The 17,078-nt window shown below is 46.3% G+C and overlaps 2 protein-coding genes across 54 annotated transcripts in view; one reads left to right on the forward strand and one right to left on the reverse strand.

The window, feature by feature from the left end:
- The window catches only part of SYNRG (synergin gamma), a 90,105-nt gene extending 87,330 nt beyond the window's left edge, over positions 1-2,775 (forward strand). For 29 of the 50 annotated variants that reach the window (XM_055388362.2, XM_055388365.2, XM_055388368.2 and 26 more), the window contains 3 exons: positions 595-705; positions 1,029-1,064; positions 2,162-2,775. In XM_055388362.2, the coding sequence (XP_055244337.2) occupies positions 595-705; positions 1,029-1,064; positions 2,162-2,293 (279 nt within the window). In that variant the 3' untranslated portion in view covers positions 2,294-2,775. The remainder of the gene's footprint in view (positions 1-594; positions 706-1,028; positions 1,065-2,161) is intronic. The other 21 variants (XM_063706490.1, XM_019028075.4, XM_055388370.2 and 18 more) reach the window with 1 other exon arrangement.
- Positions 2,776-7,737: 4,962 nt separating this feature from the next.
- The window catches only part of DUSP14 (dual specificity phosphatase 14), a 34,955-nt gene continuing 25,614 nt past the window's right edge, over positions 7,738-17,078 (reverse strand). For all 4 annotated transcript variants that reach the window (XM_063706510.1, XM_063706512.1, XM_063706509.1 and 1 more), the window contains exons 2-3: positions 10,429-10,516; positions 7,738-9,048 (exon numbers count right to left, since the gene is read on the reverse strand). In XM_063706510.1, coding sequence (XP_063562580.1) covers positions 8,360-8,956 — 597 coding nt within the window. In that variant the 5' untranslated portion in view covers positions 8,957-9,048; positions 10,429-10,516 and the 3' untranslated portion in view covers positions 7,738-8,359. The remainder of the gene's footprint in view (positions 9,049-10,428; positions 10,517-17,078) is intronic.

The following is a 17,078-nucleotide window of genomic DNA, read 5'->3' on the forward strand; positions in this document are numbered from 1 at the left end:
AACGTGGTGAAGCCCTGTCTCTACTAAAAATACAAAATTAACCAGACGTGGTGGCGCGCCTGTAATCCCAGCTACTCAGAAGGCTGAGGCAGGAGAATCGCTTGAACCCGGGAGGCAGAGGTTGCCGTGAGCTGAGATCACACCATTGCACTCCAGCCTGGGTGACAGAGTAAGACTCTGTCTCAAAAAAAAAAAAGAAAAGAAAAGAAAAGAAAAAGTTCTAGGAAGCAGTCTCTGGCTTCAGGCCCCATCCTCCTCGAGTTGGGCTAACTGCTGCTCCCTTGTGCCCTGGCACTCAGGACTTCCCCCAAGTAAGCACACCCAGCACTCATGGCACTGCACGGGCTCCCCTGGTGCCCACCTGAGACTGAGTTCTCAGAGGTCAGAGGGCGTGTTGTACTGGTGCCGGCCTTCCTAGCACCTGGAACCATGGCAGGTTCCCAGTGGATGTGTGGGAAGTTAAATTCTTGTAGTGGTGGTGTTTAGAGTACTTAACTTGCCGCTAGGCCTGCTGGGGGTGAGTGATGAGGGAGTGAAGTGAACAGTGTGTGGACTTGCTGGACTTCTTACCCATTTGTCTTGTCATCCTCACAGCCAGATGAAAACTCACTGGATTTTTCCTCCTGTATGTTACGGCCTGGGATTAAAAATGCTCAGGAGCTTGCCTGTGGAGTGTGCCTCTTGAATGTGGACTCGAGGAGCCGGGTAAGTCACGCAGCCTCCTTGCAGACAGCAAACGGCTTCCCTAACATGACTCTGGACAACCTCATCTGGCCCACTTTACTGCAAAGTTTGTGACCAGAGGTGGGGATTTTCTCAAGTCCCAAAAGCTGATGGTAGGAGCAGACACATTCCCTTGAGAGGACGGCGGGGGAGCTGTGGAGGGAATGGACGCGGCTCTCATGCCTGCAGCACCCTGTGCATAGTGGGGAGGTCAGGGGAAAAGGGTGAACCTGTAAAGATGTGTTTGGAGGCAAGAGGTCCTGTTCTGGGAATGTTGTTGACCTGTGGTTTCAACGTTATTTCAGAAAGAAGAGAAGCCTGCAGAAGAACATCCTAAAAAAGTATGAACCAGTTACACCTTATCTTAGCGTCTCCATTTTGAGTGTGGAGGGCAAATTGGATGATTCTATCCATTGCCATCCTGAACTGTTCCAATCATGAATCCTTCACTGAGTCAGTTTTGTTCCCATAATGTTTGATGGAGTCTCCTAATGTGTCTGTGTGGGTCCACTTCTGTCTTATTTGCATGCTTGTTTCACATAATTGGCTTCTGGTGTTGCAGTTATTTTTCTCTGTGATGAATGGGGTGACAGAATGAGCAACTTCTGGAAGCCTGGAAGTTGTAGTGACACACAGATGGAGATCAAAGAGCTTCAGGATGTAGCCATTTAGCCATTTTAACAGACAAGCAGCAAATTGAGTTTTAGAGTTTTGTTTATTTGCAGTGCATATTAGAAAACTAACCCCAGGAAGTGGTTGAGGTTTGGACTCTACTTTTCCATGGCTGACTGTAGCTTACTGATAAGCCTGTTCATCTGGAAATAATTCTTATGTGTTTAATGCCCATTCATTTCGAGGCATTTTTTTTTAACTCTATACCTGTTTGGACTTTTTGATAATGTAGATTCATTAGGCATTAGGGTCAATGCCATTAGACCCTAAGAGTTGTTATCTGTCGTTCTCTGACTCTCTCGTTTTCTAACTCTCTCGTTCTCTAACTCTCTTGTAATTTTTTGTCATGATAGGCTTGTGGTCAGCTACAGGAGTGTAAAGGATTGCATGCTGTAGTCAGATGCCGTCCTTAGGAGGAGGGCTTCCTTCAGCACAGTGAGGGATGAAAGCTATCCACAGCCCTTGGCTACTTCAGTTCCCCTTATCATGATTCCCCCCCTCCACCCCATAACCTCTGTCTGCCTTTTCCATGGAAGATTTGGCCACCTTTTGCTGAAACTAGGTTTAGTGGTAACAATTTTATACCTTTAATTAGCAGTAAAAAACCTTCTCTCTTGAATTCCTGTAGCTATCCGCTCAGCTTTTGTGTGTGTGCCATTTTGGCCTCAGCCTCTGTGACCTGGAGAGATGTACATGTTGGTTGCTGAAAAGCTCTGAGATGCAGAAAAAGCCTGACTTGCCCCACATCTCTGTTTATTTCTGGCAGGCATTCAACTCAGAAACAGACAGTTTCAAGCTGGCCTATGGAGGGCACCAGTATCACGCCAGCTGTGCCAACTTCTGGATCAACTGTGTCGAACCAAAGCCTCCTGGCCTCGTCCTGCCTGACCTGCTCTGAACAACTCCTCTGTGAAGCATTGACTTTTTTTTTTTTTCTGTGACACCCCACGGGGTGACAGGGACCAATAAATAGAATGCGAGCACTGCACAGTTCGCTTCCCTGAATCGATATGAAGAACACCGCAAGGGACGGGGCCCCCGTCATCCCCACGGCCAGTCTGCAGGACTTCAGGTAAAATTGTCCCACCCAAACTGCACGTGGCACCAGAAGCTTGCTCACTTATCTCTACTTAAGATTTTCTGAAATACGGACCACGGCTTTCTTGATCTAAGGAAGAACTTGCTGCTGCAGTATTGAAACTGTGAAGAACTGACATTTGAAGAAAAATAGATTACCGTTGCGGGACTAGAATGGGCGACTGCTTGGAGCCAGTGCTTGTTTTTATCTAGGACACTTACTGTCCTGTGAAGTAGAATGCATTTATCTGCATTTAGTTTGTTAATGTCTGAAATGAATAAAAAGAGGAAATTGCGATTAAACTGATGTTCTGCTTTTTGTGGAGAAGATTCTGCCCGTCTCCCCTGGACAGTAGCAGGCAGGTGAGGGCAGATTTTACCCACTTGGTTGTCACAACTGAACCAGTTCTCTACTCCTTTCCTTCACTTCTGTCCACTCTCAAGACTTTTTCCCAAAACATGCCTGGGCACTCTGCAGCTGTGAAGAACGCTCATTTTGACAGAGGCCCAAATCCTGTGTATTAGGATAATATCCTTCCCCCCAGGAGCCTTCGCTGCAAACCTGTTCTGCCGCATGCAAAGACTGTGACCATGGAGTTTTCTCAGACAAGATTTGGAAAGGCAGTGGAATGAAATCTCTTTGCAGTGGCCTCTCTCCAAATTTCCAAAGATGACTGCATAGGGACCAACACTGCCTGACTTTGCAGTATCTGTGAGAAAAACCTGAAAATTAATTCAGGGTGAAAATGTGGAGCTCTCGGCCTAGTGTAAAGTATAAAGATGTATATTTATGGGATAGATACATGACTTAGAAGAAGTAGAAGAAAATTGTCCAGAAACAGTACTGAATTTTAGATGGAAAAGGCTCATGCTTCCTGGAGTAGGGAATTGTCTTTGCCATTTAATGTGAATGCATAAAATTAGGGGAAAAAACCCAGGTGGCTAAGAGCTATGTTATTCCTGGGAAGAACTACCAATCTAGGGCACACGTCTCTCTGAATTGTTGATTATGCGCTTTATGAAGAGATTTTTCAGTCTCGTACGCTTTACTTTGTGTGGTTTAGGCCCTCTGACCTAGACTTTTATTTTTAAACTGAAAAAGTTGGTCTTGTCTATATAATTGCTGCTTTTACATAATTTATTTTCCCCTCTCAGGACAAATTCTATCTTGCTCCATCTTACAGCTTTTCCATGTTCTCCAAGAAAGGTGTGGAACATTTTCATTAAACAGCTGTTGCTGAGGCTTCTGCTTGACCTTCTGCGTGCCCGAATGCACAGAGAGGCACCGAGGAGAGAAAGGCTTTTCTCACTCGCTCCCGATGATACCGTCTCTGGCCATTCCTGACTGAGGCAGCTCACTCTGAATGGGCACCTTTGGAGCTTTTGCCCACCACAAGGCTAGTGGGGTGTTTCTAACAACACAAGTGGGACAGCTTTTGGCAGGCTTTTCCTGAGGCCTCAGCGCTTCCATCCTGGACAGCACCACTTCCACATGGAGCTGGAATGCAAGCAGGCTGCTAATTGGCCTTAAAAATTCTTTCATTTTTTTTGAGATGGAGTTTCACTCTTGTTGCCCAGGCTTGAGTGCAATGGCACAATCTCAGCTCAGTGCAACCTCCGCCTCCCGGGTTCAAGCGATTCTCCTGCCTCAGCCTCGTGAGTAGCTGGGATAACAGGCGTGCACCACCACGCCCAGCTAATTTTGTATTTTTAGTAGAGGCAAGGTTTCTCCATGTTGGCCAGGCTTGAACTCCGGACCTCAGGCGATCCGCCCGCCTCAGCCTCCCAAAGTACCGGGATTACAGGCGTGAGCCACTGCGCCTGGCCTAAATTTCATAACAGAACCATGACAGCAGAATCTACCTTTGCAATAAGAATGTTTCCCAGGAGTTAGAGACCAGCCCTGGGCATGATGGTAAGACCCCAGCCAATTATACAAAAAATAATTAGCCGGGCAGGTGGAGTGCATCTGTGGACATTTGTGGTCCCAGCTACTAGGTAAGCTGAGGCGGGAGATCACATGAGTCCAGGAGTTTGAGGCTGCACGTGACAGCGTAGGTGATGACAGAGCGAGACACTGTCTCTTAAAAGAATAAAATAAAAAGTTTCCCAGTTTGAATTTGTATTGCTGAAACATTTTTTTGAAATGCTGTATAGATGCCTGTCATGTCACAGTGGCCCAGTATCAACATTTTAAAAAGCTCACTTGGTAGCTGGGCTGGTTTCTATTCCTGAGAAATTCCAGAATGCCTCAGATAAAATTCCTTAGTATAATCCCCATTTTCCTTACCAAGGACGGTAGGCTTAGTCACTCCTTGGGAGGTGCCACAGGAAAATTCAGCAGATGTCAACAGAAAATAAGCCTTTGCTATGAAAAGTATTCACTACCTTTCATATCTCTTGAATACTTGAAATGTTTAATTAGATGCCACCAATAGGGATCCAAGGAGTGTGGTACATGGTTGTGCTGCTTTTCTTTATAAACATTTATTAAAATGGCTCAACGCTGCATTCAGCTTCACCTCAGCTCTTCTTGTCAGCCAGGAGCCCCGTGTCCTTGGAAACCGTAGCCAAGGTTACTTATTTCCATACTGTGCATTGTGTCAGCCCGTTTCACCCCACTGCTTGAATGGCCATTAATAAGCACTTTTCTTTTTTTGGTGGGATGTTTTGCCTTTAAAATTTTTATGGCTTAGTGTGTAATTTAATCTTTGTCTGGACATGCTTGAGATAGAAGAGGTACTGGATATATGAGGATATTTTCCGTGCTTTATTTTTCCCGTGGCTACTAGTTAGCATTCCATAGGGGTTGTGAATTTTTAATTATTTGAATATTTTGTGTACATATACATATTTGAAGGGTTTTGGGGGGGGTCTTATTTGTTTAAAGGTGTCTTCTGTTTGCCTATTTCAAGTGTACTTCAGCTTTGCAAAGATTATAGGGCTGTATGTTACAGAAATAGGAAATGCTGGCCCTGTACTGGGGACCACTACAAAAATTCCCTTTAGCCAGGCGTGGTGGCTCACGCCTGTAATCCCCAGCACTTTGGGAGGCCGAGGCGGGTGGATCACCCGAGGTCAGGAGTTCAAGACCAGCCTGGCCAACATGGCGAGACCCTGTCTCTACTAAAAATACAAAAATTAGATGGGCATGGTGGCAGGTGCCTGTAATCCCAGCTACTCGGGAGGCTGAGGCAGGAGAATTGCTTGAACCAGAGAGGCGGAGGTTGCAGTGAGCCGAGATCGCGCCACTGCACTCCAGCCTGGGCAACAAGAGCGAAACTCTGTCTCAAAAAAAAAAAAAAAAAAAAAATTCCCTTTAACACCTTCGAGGTCAAATGCCTGCCTTTGTGAACAGTTAATAAACTTTGACATTTTCAGACATTTGCCATTCAGAAGGGAGCATTGTAGCCTGCTGTAGACCATTCCAGCAAATGTCAGAATGCAGGGCAAGATGTGTGTCGACTATGTTTTTTATGTTTAAGTTACTTACTTATTTCTTCAGGTAAGTGTGTACCAAATAACAATACTGAAAAGCCCGCCCCTTGCCAGGCCGAGGAAGTAAAGCTTAAGTGAAACAGCTCTTGGGGGAAAAATGCCACTTTACAAATACTTTTCTAACAAAATAGCATTATAATGAAGTTTTTACTTAATTCCATTATTTATATGTTGACGTGAATGTAAGTGGTTAAAAAAATATTCATGTGGGACATCTCATTACTTTGTAGCTGTGGCTTTATTAACCAGTGAATGCTGTGGCCCTTAGCGAAATGCGTTGTCTTCTGCGTGATGTGGAATTCGTGCCTGTATTTTAAAAGATGGTGTGGTTTCTCCCTTGTTTGTGTTTTAATAAACAACTGCTCTAATTGATATGTTTAGACATTATAAAGCTTTACCTTTAAAATATTTTCAGGGTCTGTTCTGAAATCACCCCTTGTTAAACTTCCCTAACCAAAATACAAGTGTAGAAGAATGTCAGGCTACTAAGCCTTTTCTTGGTCTGGTCTTTGTTGGGTTGATTTCACATAGATGCAAGTCACTAGGATGAACAGGGGCCCATGTGCTTAAGATTACAAAGGTGTTCAGCTTCCCACGTGCGAAGAACTTAGTTACAGCCCCGTAGTGCTGCTTGCCAGGAATTCTACAGGTAATTTTCATTAATTACCAAGAACATCTGTCACCAGGTGTCTTCTCGCCCTAGGACAATGGTTATTTGGGGGCTCTTATTCAGAAACTCCCAGACTCAAAGCTGAGCCTCCTACTAAAGCAGCCAGAGCCTCCCTGGATTTTTTTTTTTTTTTTGATCTTATAGCATTTGTTGTTTCCTCTGATTTCCCATAGAAACTATTAATAATTTTTTTCATTTTAATTTTTCTAGAGAATAATGATGCATGTTTATAACAGTGGGCAGCCACGGGTATAAAGCAATAAAAGGTAGAATTTAGATGGAAAAAAACCATTGCCACAAACCAGGTAAAATGTGGAGGATATTTGTCTAAATATGTAGCTACTGGCCTATGTATGGCTTCCTGCCAAAACTGACCCAAAAAAATCTAGAAAACTATTCCTCTGGTGAGCAAGCTACAACCTTCCTGATAAATGAAGCCAAAGAGCAGTGCCGCAGCGGGTTCCCATCGCACGGGCAGACGCCCAGGATGCCCTCCATCCAGCAGAAAGGCACGCCCTAGGACAGTGGTTACTTGGGGGCACGTGGAAAGTGCCCAGGAGTGTCCCAGGAGTGGGACAGGGGCGAGCTCATTCACCTTCTACCATGTATCTGATGATGAGCGGTGCTGCCCGTTTTATCAGGAGCAGTGAACTGGGTGACAGACAGACAGTCCCAAAGTTAAACAAAGGCAGCCATTGTTTGTTGTTATTTGCTTATCGCTCACACTGAGGTTTGGTTTAGGGCATTTTCGTATGTGGTAATAATAGTCAAGCAGAGGCACCTTTTATTGAAAACCAGTTTCTCTGATGGAGGACACGCTGCTTCGGGGCGCTCCACTAACCAAGAGGAAACCAAAACCAGCACCCCTGATCAGAGCGTGCACTATCAATCATCTCCCACCGGCCCAGCACCGGGACGGTGTGTCTGCCCGTCCACCAGGATGTGACGCGCCGACAGGACTCTGCTGGGATGTATATTTTAAGTAATGTTCCCAACTGGCACAGGGGCCACATGTCAGCAGTTAGTTAGTTACTGGAGAGCCCCTTTTTTCCATCATCGACACACACACACCCTGAAATTATTAGTAAAAATTCTAATATGTTAAGCATATAGATTTATTAAAAATAATGCTAATATAATCCTGGGCACATGGATTCCAAGAGAGTTTTTGCAGCAGATTTCATTATAGTTACTTAACAGCTAAATAATAAGGGTGTATTTAACTTACAGAGTCACTAAATAATGGAGGGAAAAGGAAAGAGTAGGGCTAATCCAGTAGAGACTGAAGCTGGTATCAACCTTCCCTAAGCATCTGTCTGGTCCGCAGCCTGGGGCAAAGCTTGTCTCTAAAGGGTTAATGAGGCCCCAAAGTGATTTTTGCACTGAGCTCCTCCTGCACCTACCAAGGTGCCAAAGGCATGAGATTCAGAAGACAGCAGAACCAGTTTATTAAACTGTTCAAATTGGTAAAAATGATTAAAAGCTAAAGATTTCCATAAACACTATTCCAAAATGTTAATTTTAAAAATGTGACTAGCAATGTATGCATTCCCTTTATGTCCCCTCCCTCCCTATCTCTTAAAATAAATTTGAACACCCAGTGTAAAAAACACTTGAGGGAGAACCAGAAGTCAGCCATTTGAGAAGAGAGGAGAGGGAGCAGACGGCGGGGAGCAGATGCTGGCCCCGCTCGGGCTGCTGACACAGGCTTCAGTGGCACTAAATCCCCCAGTAAGGCATCAGGTGTCGGGACTCCTTCTCATAGACGTCGGGAACTATGCCATAAGGTGTCTGTACCATTTTAACTGTTGACTTCCCAAAGAGCTGGCGCTCGTAGTCTATCAGTTGCCTCCAGAAGCCTACGTTGGGCCTGATGACAGGTCGCCGGGCTTTCACCCAGTTGTACGCCTCCAGCAGGCACACGTTGTGGAATTTCATCAGGTACGCGATACACAGCGTGGCTGAGCGGCTCACCCCTGCAGCACAGTGCACCAAGGTGGCCCCGTGCTTCCTGCTCACACTGTGGATCTTGTCAGCCACGGTGTCAAAGTACAGTCCAATGGGGGCATGCGGCATGTCAGCCAGAGGCACTTTAACATACTCAAATTGGGGCCAGTTGAAATTAGGGATCTCAATGGTAGCATTAACAATGCAGGTGATGCCACGAGCCTGGAGGAGGTGCCGATTGGAGGCCACACTGCCTCTGCCCAGGAATAGAGAGGAGGTGATTTGAGCAATGCCTCCTATGTCTCCCTCGGAAATCATCCGAGGGGCCATGAGAGTCCTTGGTAGCGTGCTGTGACCTCTGGAGCTCATGAAGACGCCAGCAGTCACACTTGCATCGTTGGGGGCAAGACCAGAGTGTTTTATTTTCCTCCACCAAGGAATCCAAAATTAGAGTCTCCTTCCTGCAAAATACAGGTATGTGTCAGTACTTTAAATGCTACTGATTCATCACAGCCTTCTGTCACATTTGTCAAATGGGAAGATTAGAGGGTTTTTTTTTAATAATACAGTACAATCTTTCAAGGATACAGACAAATCATTTTCTATCAATTAACAGTTGGGAAAAGTCACCTAAGACACAAACATGTGAAATCAATGTAAAATTCAGCTCTCTGGTGATTGTCCAAAAAAAAAAGTGGGGTGGGGGGGTGGCTGGGCATGGTGGCTCATACATGTAATCCCAGCACTTTGGGAGGCTGAGGTGGGAGGATTGCTTAAGCCCAGGAGTTCAAGACCAGAAGACCAGCCTGGGCAACACAGTGAGACCCCATCTCTACAAAAAACTTTTTTTTTTTTTTTTTAATTAGCTGGGTGTGGTAGTGCATGCCTGTAGTCCCAGCTACTCAGGAGACTGAGGTGGGCAGATCACTTGAGCCCGGGAGGTCGAGGCTGCAGTGAGCTGTGATTGCGCCACCACCACACTGCAACCTGGGCAACAGGGAGACCCAGTCTCAAAAAAAAAAGGAAAGGCCAGGTGAGGTAGCTCATGCCTGTAATCCCAGTACTTTGGGAGGCTGAGGCGGGTGGATCACCTGAGGTCAGGAGTTCGAGACCAGCCTGGCCAACATTGGGAAACCCTGTCTCTACTAAAAATACAAAAATTAGCTGAGCATGGTGGCGAGCACCTGTAATCCCAGCTACTCGGGAGGCTGAGGCAAGAGACTCGCTTGAACCTGGGAGGCGGAGGTTGCAACTAGCTGAGATCGTGCCACTACACTCCAGCCTGGGTGACAGACTCTGTCTCAAAACAAAAACAAAAACCCAAACCAAAAACTATTTCCTATCATTTCGTGACAATGTAAACACAGTAGCATTTCCATGGAAATAATCCCAGGCAATTTGAAGGCCATGGTCTTCAAAGTTCATTCCTGTAAGTTAAATGAGCATTTTACCTGACCTGACCTTGGGTGTGGCTAAATAACTTCACCTTAATTCTGAGCTCCACGATGAATCCCACTGGCTTTTAACGACTGAACGTCACTATCCTCTCATTATTCCAGTGTTTGCTATTAAATGTCAATATATACATTTACATATATAGATATATATATTATATATATATTGACATTTAATAAGAGCAGAAAAGGAAGTTCTCAGTTTCCTGAGATCTTAGATACATCCGTTCCTCTCACCAAAAAAAAATCACAATGCTTTATCACCTGTGCCCAGTGGCAAGTGCGCCTGCCCACACACACCCAGGGGATCGTCGGGAAGCCTGCAGTGATTTCAGTCAGACAAGAGCCTCCCCGGGTTCAACAGGCAGGCAGTGGTGGGGTACTCACTTCCTCAAGAGTCCAGTGTGCGCTGCCTGGGTCCGGATCCAGAAAGTCCTAAGTGAGCAGTGCTGGTGACAGTGGATACAAATCAAATCTGCGGGAAGACAAGGAGGCAAGGACACAGCCAATCAGGAAGTTCCAAAGAATTCCTCACCGACTTTCACTACGACCTCAGGTTTGACTGAAATAGAGCCAGGAAGTGGAAGGTGCACTGAACATTTGCAGGTATGCATTTAAAGGCTGCACCAGTAAGAAACACCAGCCTAAGTCTCAGCTTTTTGTTACTGACACATAACCCGCGGTGTGACAAATAGAGTTTTGACAATAACACAGACAAATCTCATCCTCTTGAGAGGAGGAGACTCAGAGACCACAACCTATCCGCGAAATGTCCGGCACTGCTGCCTGCTCGGTGGGCTATGAGGACACAACACGGACTCAAGTCTCTTCCATGCACCGTTAGCCAGCCCTGCATTGGGAAGGCCTGGGCGGCACCGCGGTGGGAGGACGGACAGGCCAGGTGCAGCAAGGGTGAGCCAAGCAGCCCTGTGCCTGAACACAAGGTGGAGGACAGTGTGCACCAGGAAGCTAAGGACAGGCACGGCCGGGACATGGCACGGAGGACAGCTTCATGAGGAGCAGGACCGCAGATGTGGCTGCAGCCAGGAACGCTAATTACAGGCGGTGCTGGTGTTCAGGATGGCAATTTGACATTTTCCTTCATTTTGTTTTCTTTTCCATGTTGGCCCTATTTTATTCATTTATGTTATGTAAGTACCATGAACATCATAAAAAATGTGTTGTTCTACCACCTGCTCCCCTGCCTTTCCCAGGTAAGTGTCAGACCTGTCGTGTTTTTTTTACAGCTCTGTTGAGGTGTTCTTGACATATAAACTGCTATACAACTTGATCAGGTACATAACCTGATGAATTCTGACATATGTACACAATGGAGACACCAGTACATCATAATAATAAACACATCCATCATCCCCCTCAAAATTTCCTCATTTTTTTTAAATTATCCAACCCTTTCTTGCTCTTTACCCCATTCCCAGGCAACCACTGATCTTTCTTGTCACTATGGTTTGCACTCTAGACTTTTCTATCAATGGACTTTTATATATTTATAGCATATAAATATATATAGGCCAAGCGTGGTGGCTCACGCCTGTAATCCCAACACTTTGGGAGGCCGAGGCGGGTGGATCACTTGAGGCCAGGAGTTCGAGACCAGCCTTGCCAATGTGCAGAAACCCAGGTCTCTACTAAAAATACCAAAATTATCTGGGCATGATGGCACACACCTGTAATCCCAGCTACTTGGGTGGCTGAGGCAGGAGAATCACTAGAACCCAGGAGGAGGTGGAGGTTGCAGTGGAGCCGAAATTGCACCACTGCACTCCAGCCTGGGCAACAGAGCAAGACTCTGTCTCAAAAACTAAACGCACACACACACACACACACACTATATATATATATATATATAGTGTGTATATATATAGTGTGTATATATAGTGTATATATATATAGTACATATAGTACACATATATATATATATATATATGGGTTTTTTTTTTTGGTCTGGCTTCTTTCACTCAGCATAACTTAGACATTCACCCATGACGCTGGGTTATCAACAGCTCACTTCTTACTGCTGATAGTACTCTGCTGTGTAGATACACCACAATCTGTTTATCCATTCACCTACTGATGAACCTGGGTTGTCTCTAGTTTAAAGCTATTGTGAGTACAGCTGCTATGAGCATCCACGTACAGGTCTTTGTGCGTACATATGCCTTCCTCTCTCAGTTCAATACCCAGGAGTGAAGGGCTGGGTCCTATGACACGTATGTTTAACATTTTAAAATGGTTTTTGAAAAAAAAAGTTTATAAATATATATATATGTATTTATTTATATATACTATATATATATTTTGAGATGGAGTCTGGCTCTGTCACCCAGGCTGGAGTGCAATGGCGCAATCTCAGCTCACTGCAACCTCCACCTCCCAGGTTCAAGAGATTCTCCTGCCTCAGCCTCCTGAGTAGCTGGGATTACAGGCGTGCACCACCACATGTTGCTATTTTTTGTACTTTTAGTAGAGACGGGGTTTTGCCACAATGGCCAGGCTGGTCTCAAACTCCTGACCTCAAGTGATCCACCCACCTTGGCCTCCCAAAGTGTTGGGATTACAGGCGTGAGCCACTGTGCCTGGCTCCATTTACAACTATTTCTATCATTATAATGCAGGGGCTCTCAAACCTGAGCATGCCTCAGAATCCCCCAGAGGGCTGTGCGCACAGACTGCTGGACCTTTCCCCAGCTTCTGATTCCGTCCCTCCAGAGTGGGGCTGGAAGAGTTGCCTTTCTGAGGTGAGGCTGCGGGTCGGGGGCACGTCTGAGAACTGCTGCAGAGGTGAGTGCTGTGGCTCTGTCTGCATTCCCCCTGCAAGACTGAGGCACCAGGCGTGCTGGTGCTAACAGACCACAAGTCCCTCCTGGACACTGCCCTTCTCTGAAGGGAGCTGCCTCCTCACTCGAGGCTAGGCCTCGCTTTGGGAGCCCACATCCCATGACTGGTTAATGCTATGGGAGTACACAGAGCAGTCCACAGGTGAAATCACAGCATGAGGAGGAACGAGGACGCAGTCACATAAGGAAACTGCGTGTGTGTAAATTGGATGTAAAATATGAACAGGGCAGGAACTCTGAGAACATCCTTTCCTACAGCAGAGCAGGGTCTCCTGCCACTTCCAAGTCTTCCCTGGCAGAATCCTACTAGTTTAAAAAGCAAAGTCACTGTGGTAATAAACACAAAATTAGGCCTTCAAGCTGCTGGGGATGACGCTCCTCATTGTGGAAAATCTGGAAGATGCTAATCAAATTTCCAAGTAGGTTATCTAGTTGTCGTCTAATTAAGAGAGGCTTGGCCATAGACATGGTGGCTTATGCCTATAATCCCAGCACTTTGGGAGGCCGAGGCGGGCAGATCACCTGAGACCAGCCTGGGCAACATGGTGAAACCCCGTCTCTACTAAAAATACAAAAATTAGCCAGGTGCAGTGGTGCATGCCTATAATCCCAGCTAGTAGGGAGGCTGAGCCAAGAGAATCGCTTGAACCCGGGAGGAAGAGGCTGCAGTGAGCTGAGATTGTGCCATTGCACTCCAGCCTGGGTGGCAGAGCGATGCATCCTCCCAAATTACGCTGTCTGGGAAGCCACTTGCCTTCCTGAGGCAAAGGAGCCCAGGTTCCCTGTGGAAGCAGGGCTGATTCCGTTAACTCGCATTTGCTGAGTGGCGCTAGGGTACTTGGTGCTGCAGGGAAAACAGATTGTGAGCCCTCGGGGCAGAATCCAAGTGAGACAGACACATTGCTGCCTCCCTGCTGCTGCCAGGCCATCTCTTTGCCAACAAACCTGCTTAAAATGCCAAAGCTGGTCCAAAGTTTCAGGAAAACAACTTCCGCCAGAGGGCACGTAGAGGGCACAGATGCTATAGATGCTTCTCTGACAAACACTCCTGACCCCCTTGACAGATTGGAAAATACACGGTTCAGAAAGGGTGAGAGATTTCAACTTGAGAAGTGAAACTAGGAAAAGATGGAAGGTGTCCGGATTTCTAGCTCAAGTCCACACACTGCTTCTCTGCGGTGACTGCATCGTGGCTGTGTTCTCATTACCTGCCTCGCGGCGCTCCAAACCACCAGCCAGCGTCTGCCACACATGCGGGGGGGTGTGGATCTGCCTAAGAAGGTGTTTCAGTGCTACTTACAGAAAGGCTAAGCCCAGATGGGCCGAGCTGCTCCAGTTTCCCCTAGTGCCAGAACAGGGAACTACTGCCACACCCTGGTACACCATTTGGTGCACAAAACATCCCCCTGGCTGCAGAGGGTGGACCTCAGCAAGGAGCAGCCCCAGAGTAGGCACTACAAGAAGCCCTAGAGTCAGCCAGTTCTCAGATCAGATCAGTAGAACTGGATGGTAAAAAATAAAAAAACCCATGGGTATTATATCACAAGTGCATGAAAATCTACTCAGTAAATGTGTCCTGGGAGACAGGGAAAGGAGATAGGGTAGCAGAGTTTCACCCGTATTTGAGGGATCACAAATTGCATGGTGCTCTCTGAGTGAACATGCCATCCCACTGCAGGACAATGGTCTCTGGGACGATGATGACCAGGGAGAATGCTTAAAAATGACCACATCACAGTCTATGGTGTTCAACTTGGCCTTCCCAAGATGCTCTGGCAATGGCACATGCTTCTTGGAGGAAAAAATATTTTCCTGGCTGGGGGGATGGGGGTAGGGTAGAGTGAAAGACAGAAAGGAAGAGCTGTCTTAAACCAACCCCAGGGTTTTTTGGGTTTTTTTGTTGTTTTTGCAGGGGGACGGGGGCGGGGGGGAGATGGAGTCTCTCTCTGTCACCCAGACTAGAGTGCAATGGCGCGATCTCGGCTCACTGCAACCTCTGCCTCCTGGGTTCAAATGATCCTCCTGCCTCAGCCTCCCGAGTAGCTGGGATTACAGGTGCGTGCCACCACACCCAGCTAATTTTTTGTATTTTTTAGTAGAAACAGAGTTTTGCCATGTTGCTCAGACTGGTCTTGAACTCCTGACCTCAGGTGATCCACCTGCCTTAGCCTCCCAAAGTGCTGGGATTACAGGCTTGAACCACTGCGCCCAGTCTGGTTTGTTCTTAACATCTTCTCAGAGACGATGCTGGTCTTTTTGGATAATAAGCATCGAACACTAAGTACTGAACAAAATACAAGATTAGTGTCTTCCCAGCGGGCCTCTAATCTCAGTAATGCATACACCAATATTAATAACACCTGATTGCTCCCTGCTCCACAGAGCTCCTGGGATGCGGGCATCAGCCTTGTAGCCTTGTGGTCAGCACTGGCATCCATACCTGGAGCAGTGGTACCTGACATTCAGAATTGCTACATGGGGTCATGGCCTAATCAGAGACAGCATCCATCCTAATGCCACGGAGGTTACTTTTCTTTAAAAAAAAAAAAAAAAAAAAAGATGACAACCACCAGAATCAGCAGTTAACTGAAATTCTATCTACGGCTTTTCTTTTCATGTTCAGTCAACAGCAGAAAATGGCCACAACAGTGCTTCAGATGACTGTGTAAAATGCTCTCACTAAAATACTTTCAGTTTTAGGAATTTCAGAGGGCCAGAGTATATACTAGAGAGGCCTACACTGTTACCTTTTTATATTCAAAAAGCTTATGTAATCACATTTTCTCCTTCTAATAAAGTAAATGTCTGTCTAGTTCTTTTTGTTTTGAGACCGAGTCTCACTCTGTTGCCCAGGCTAGAGTACAGTGGCACAATCTTAGGTCACTATAGCCTTGATCTCCCAGGCTCAAGAGATCTTGGGATTACAGGGGTGAGCCACCAGGTCCGGCCCACATTTCTGATTTAGTAATGAAAATGATAATCCTAGCACTTTGGGAGGCCAAGGTGGTTGTATCACTTTAGCTCAGGAGTTGGTGACGAGCCTGGGCAACATGGTGAAACCCCATTTCTACCCAAAAACTCAAAAAACAGCTAAGCTAACATGGTGAAACCCTGTCTCTACTAAAAATACAAAAATCAGCCAGGCATAGTGGTGTGCACCTGGAATCCCAGCTACCTGGGAGGCTGAGGCACTAGAATCGCTTGAACCCGGGAGGCGGAGGCTGCAGTGAGCCAAGATCGTGCCATTGCACTCCAGCCTGGTTAACAGAGCGAGACTCTGTCGCAAAATATAAAAATAAAAAAGTAAAATTTCAGCCAGGCACAGTGGCTCACAACTGTAATCACAGCATTTTGGGAGGCTGCGGCAGGAGGACTCCTTAAACCCAAGAGTTTAAGACCAGCCGGGGCAACACAATGAGACCCTGTCTCTGCAAAAAAAATTTTAAAAATTAGCCGGGCATGGTTTCATGCGCCTATAATCCCAGCTACTCAGGAGGCCGAGATGAGGAGGTCACTTGAGTCTGGGAAGTCGAGGCTGCAGTGAGCCATGATTGTACCACTCCAGCCAGGGTGACCCTGTCTCATATATACATATTAAAGTAAAATGAAATAAAAGATATTCACAAATTGTTCTGTCACCTGGAAAGCTTTAGCAATTGTGGTAAAACATCTCAACATCTTCTACTTACTTTGGAGGAGGGATCGTTTTTGCTTTTCTCACTGTATTAATTAACTGATATCATAGGATAATACATGAGGATATGTACACATGATGAGGATAAATACACATAAGATACATAAAGCCAAAGACTGAGAGTCACACTCTGGTTCAGCCACAGATAGTCCCTCAGTGTGACACGCAGCCACAGAGCAGCTGCCTATGTAGGTGTGACCAGGCCAGCCATCTCGATGTCCGCAGATGGACCAGCGCCTGTTCACACTGCATTTGCTGAGGCTAAGAGAAGCCGATCATTGGTTTTTGTTTTTGTTTGAGATGGTGTCTTGCTCTGTCACTCAGGCTGGAGTGCAATGATGAGATCTCGGCTCACCGCAACCTCCACCTCCCGGGTTCAAGTGATTCTCCTGCCTCGGCCTCCCGAGTAGCTGGGATTACAGGCATACACCACCACACCTGGCTAACTTTTGTATTTTTAGTAGAGACAGGGGGTTTCACCATGT

The sequence above is a fragment of the Gorilla gorilla genome, chromosome 4 (assembly GCF_029281585.2).
Source record: "Gorilla gorilla gorilla isolate KB3781 chromosome 4, NHGRI_mGorGor1-v2.1_pri, whole genome shotgun sequence".
NCBI lineage: Eukaryota > Metazoa > Chordata > Mammalia > Primates > Hominidae > Gorilla > Gorilla gorilla.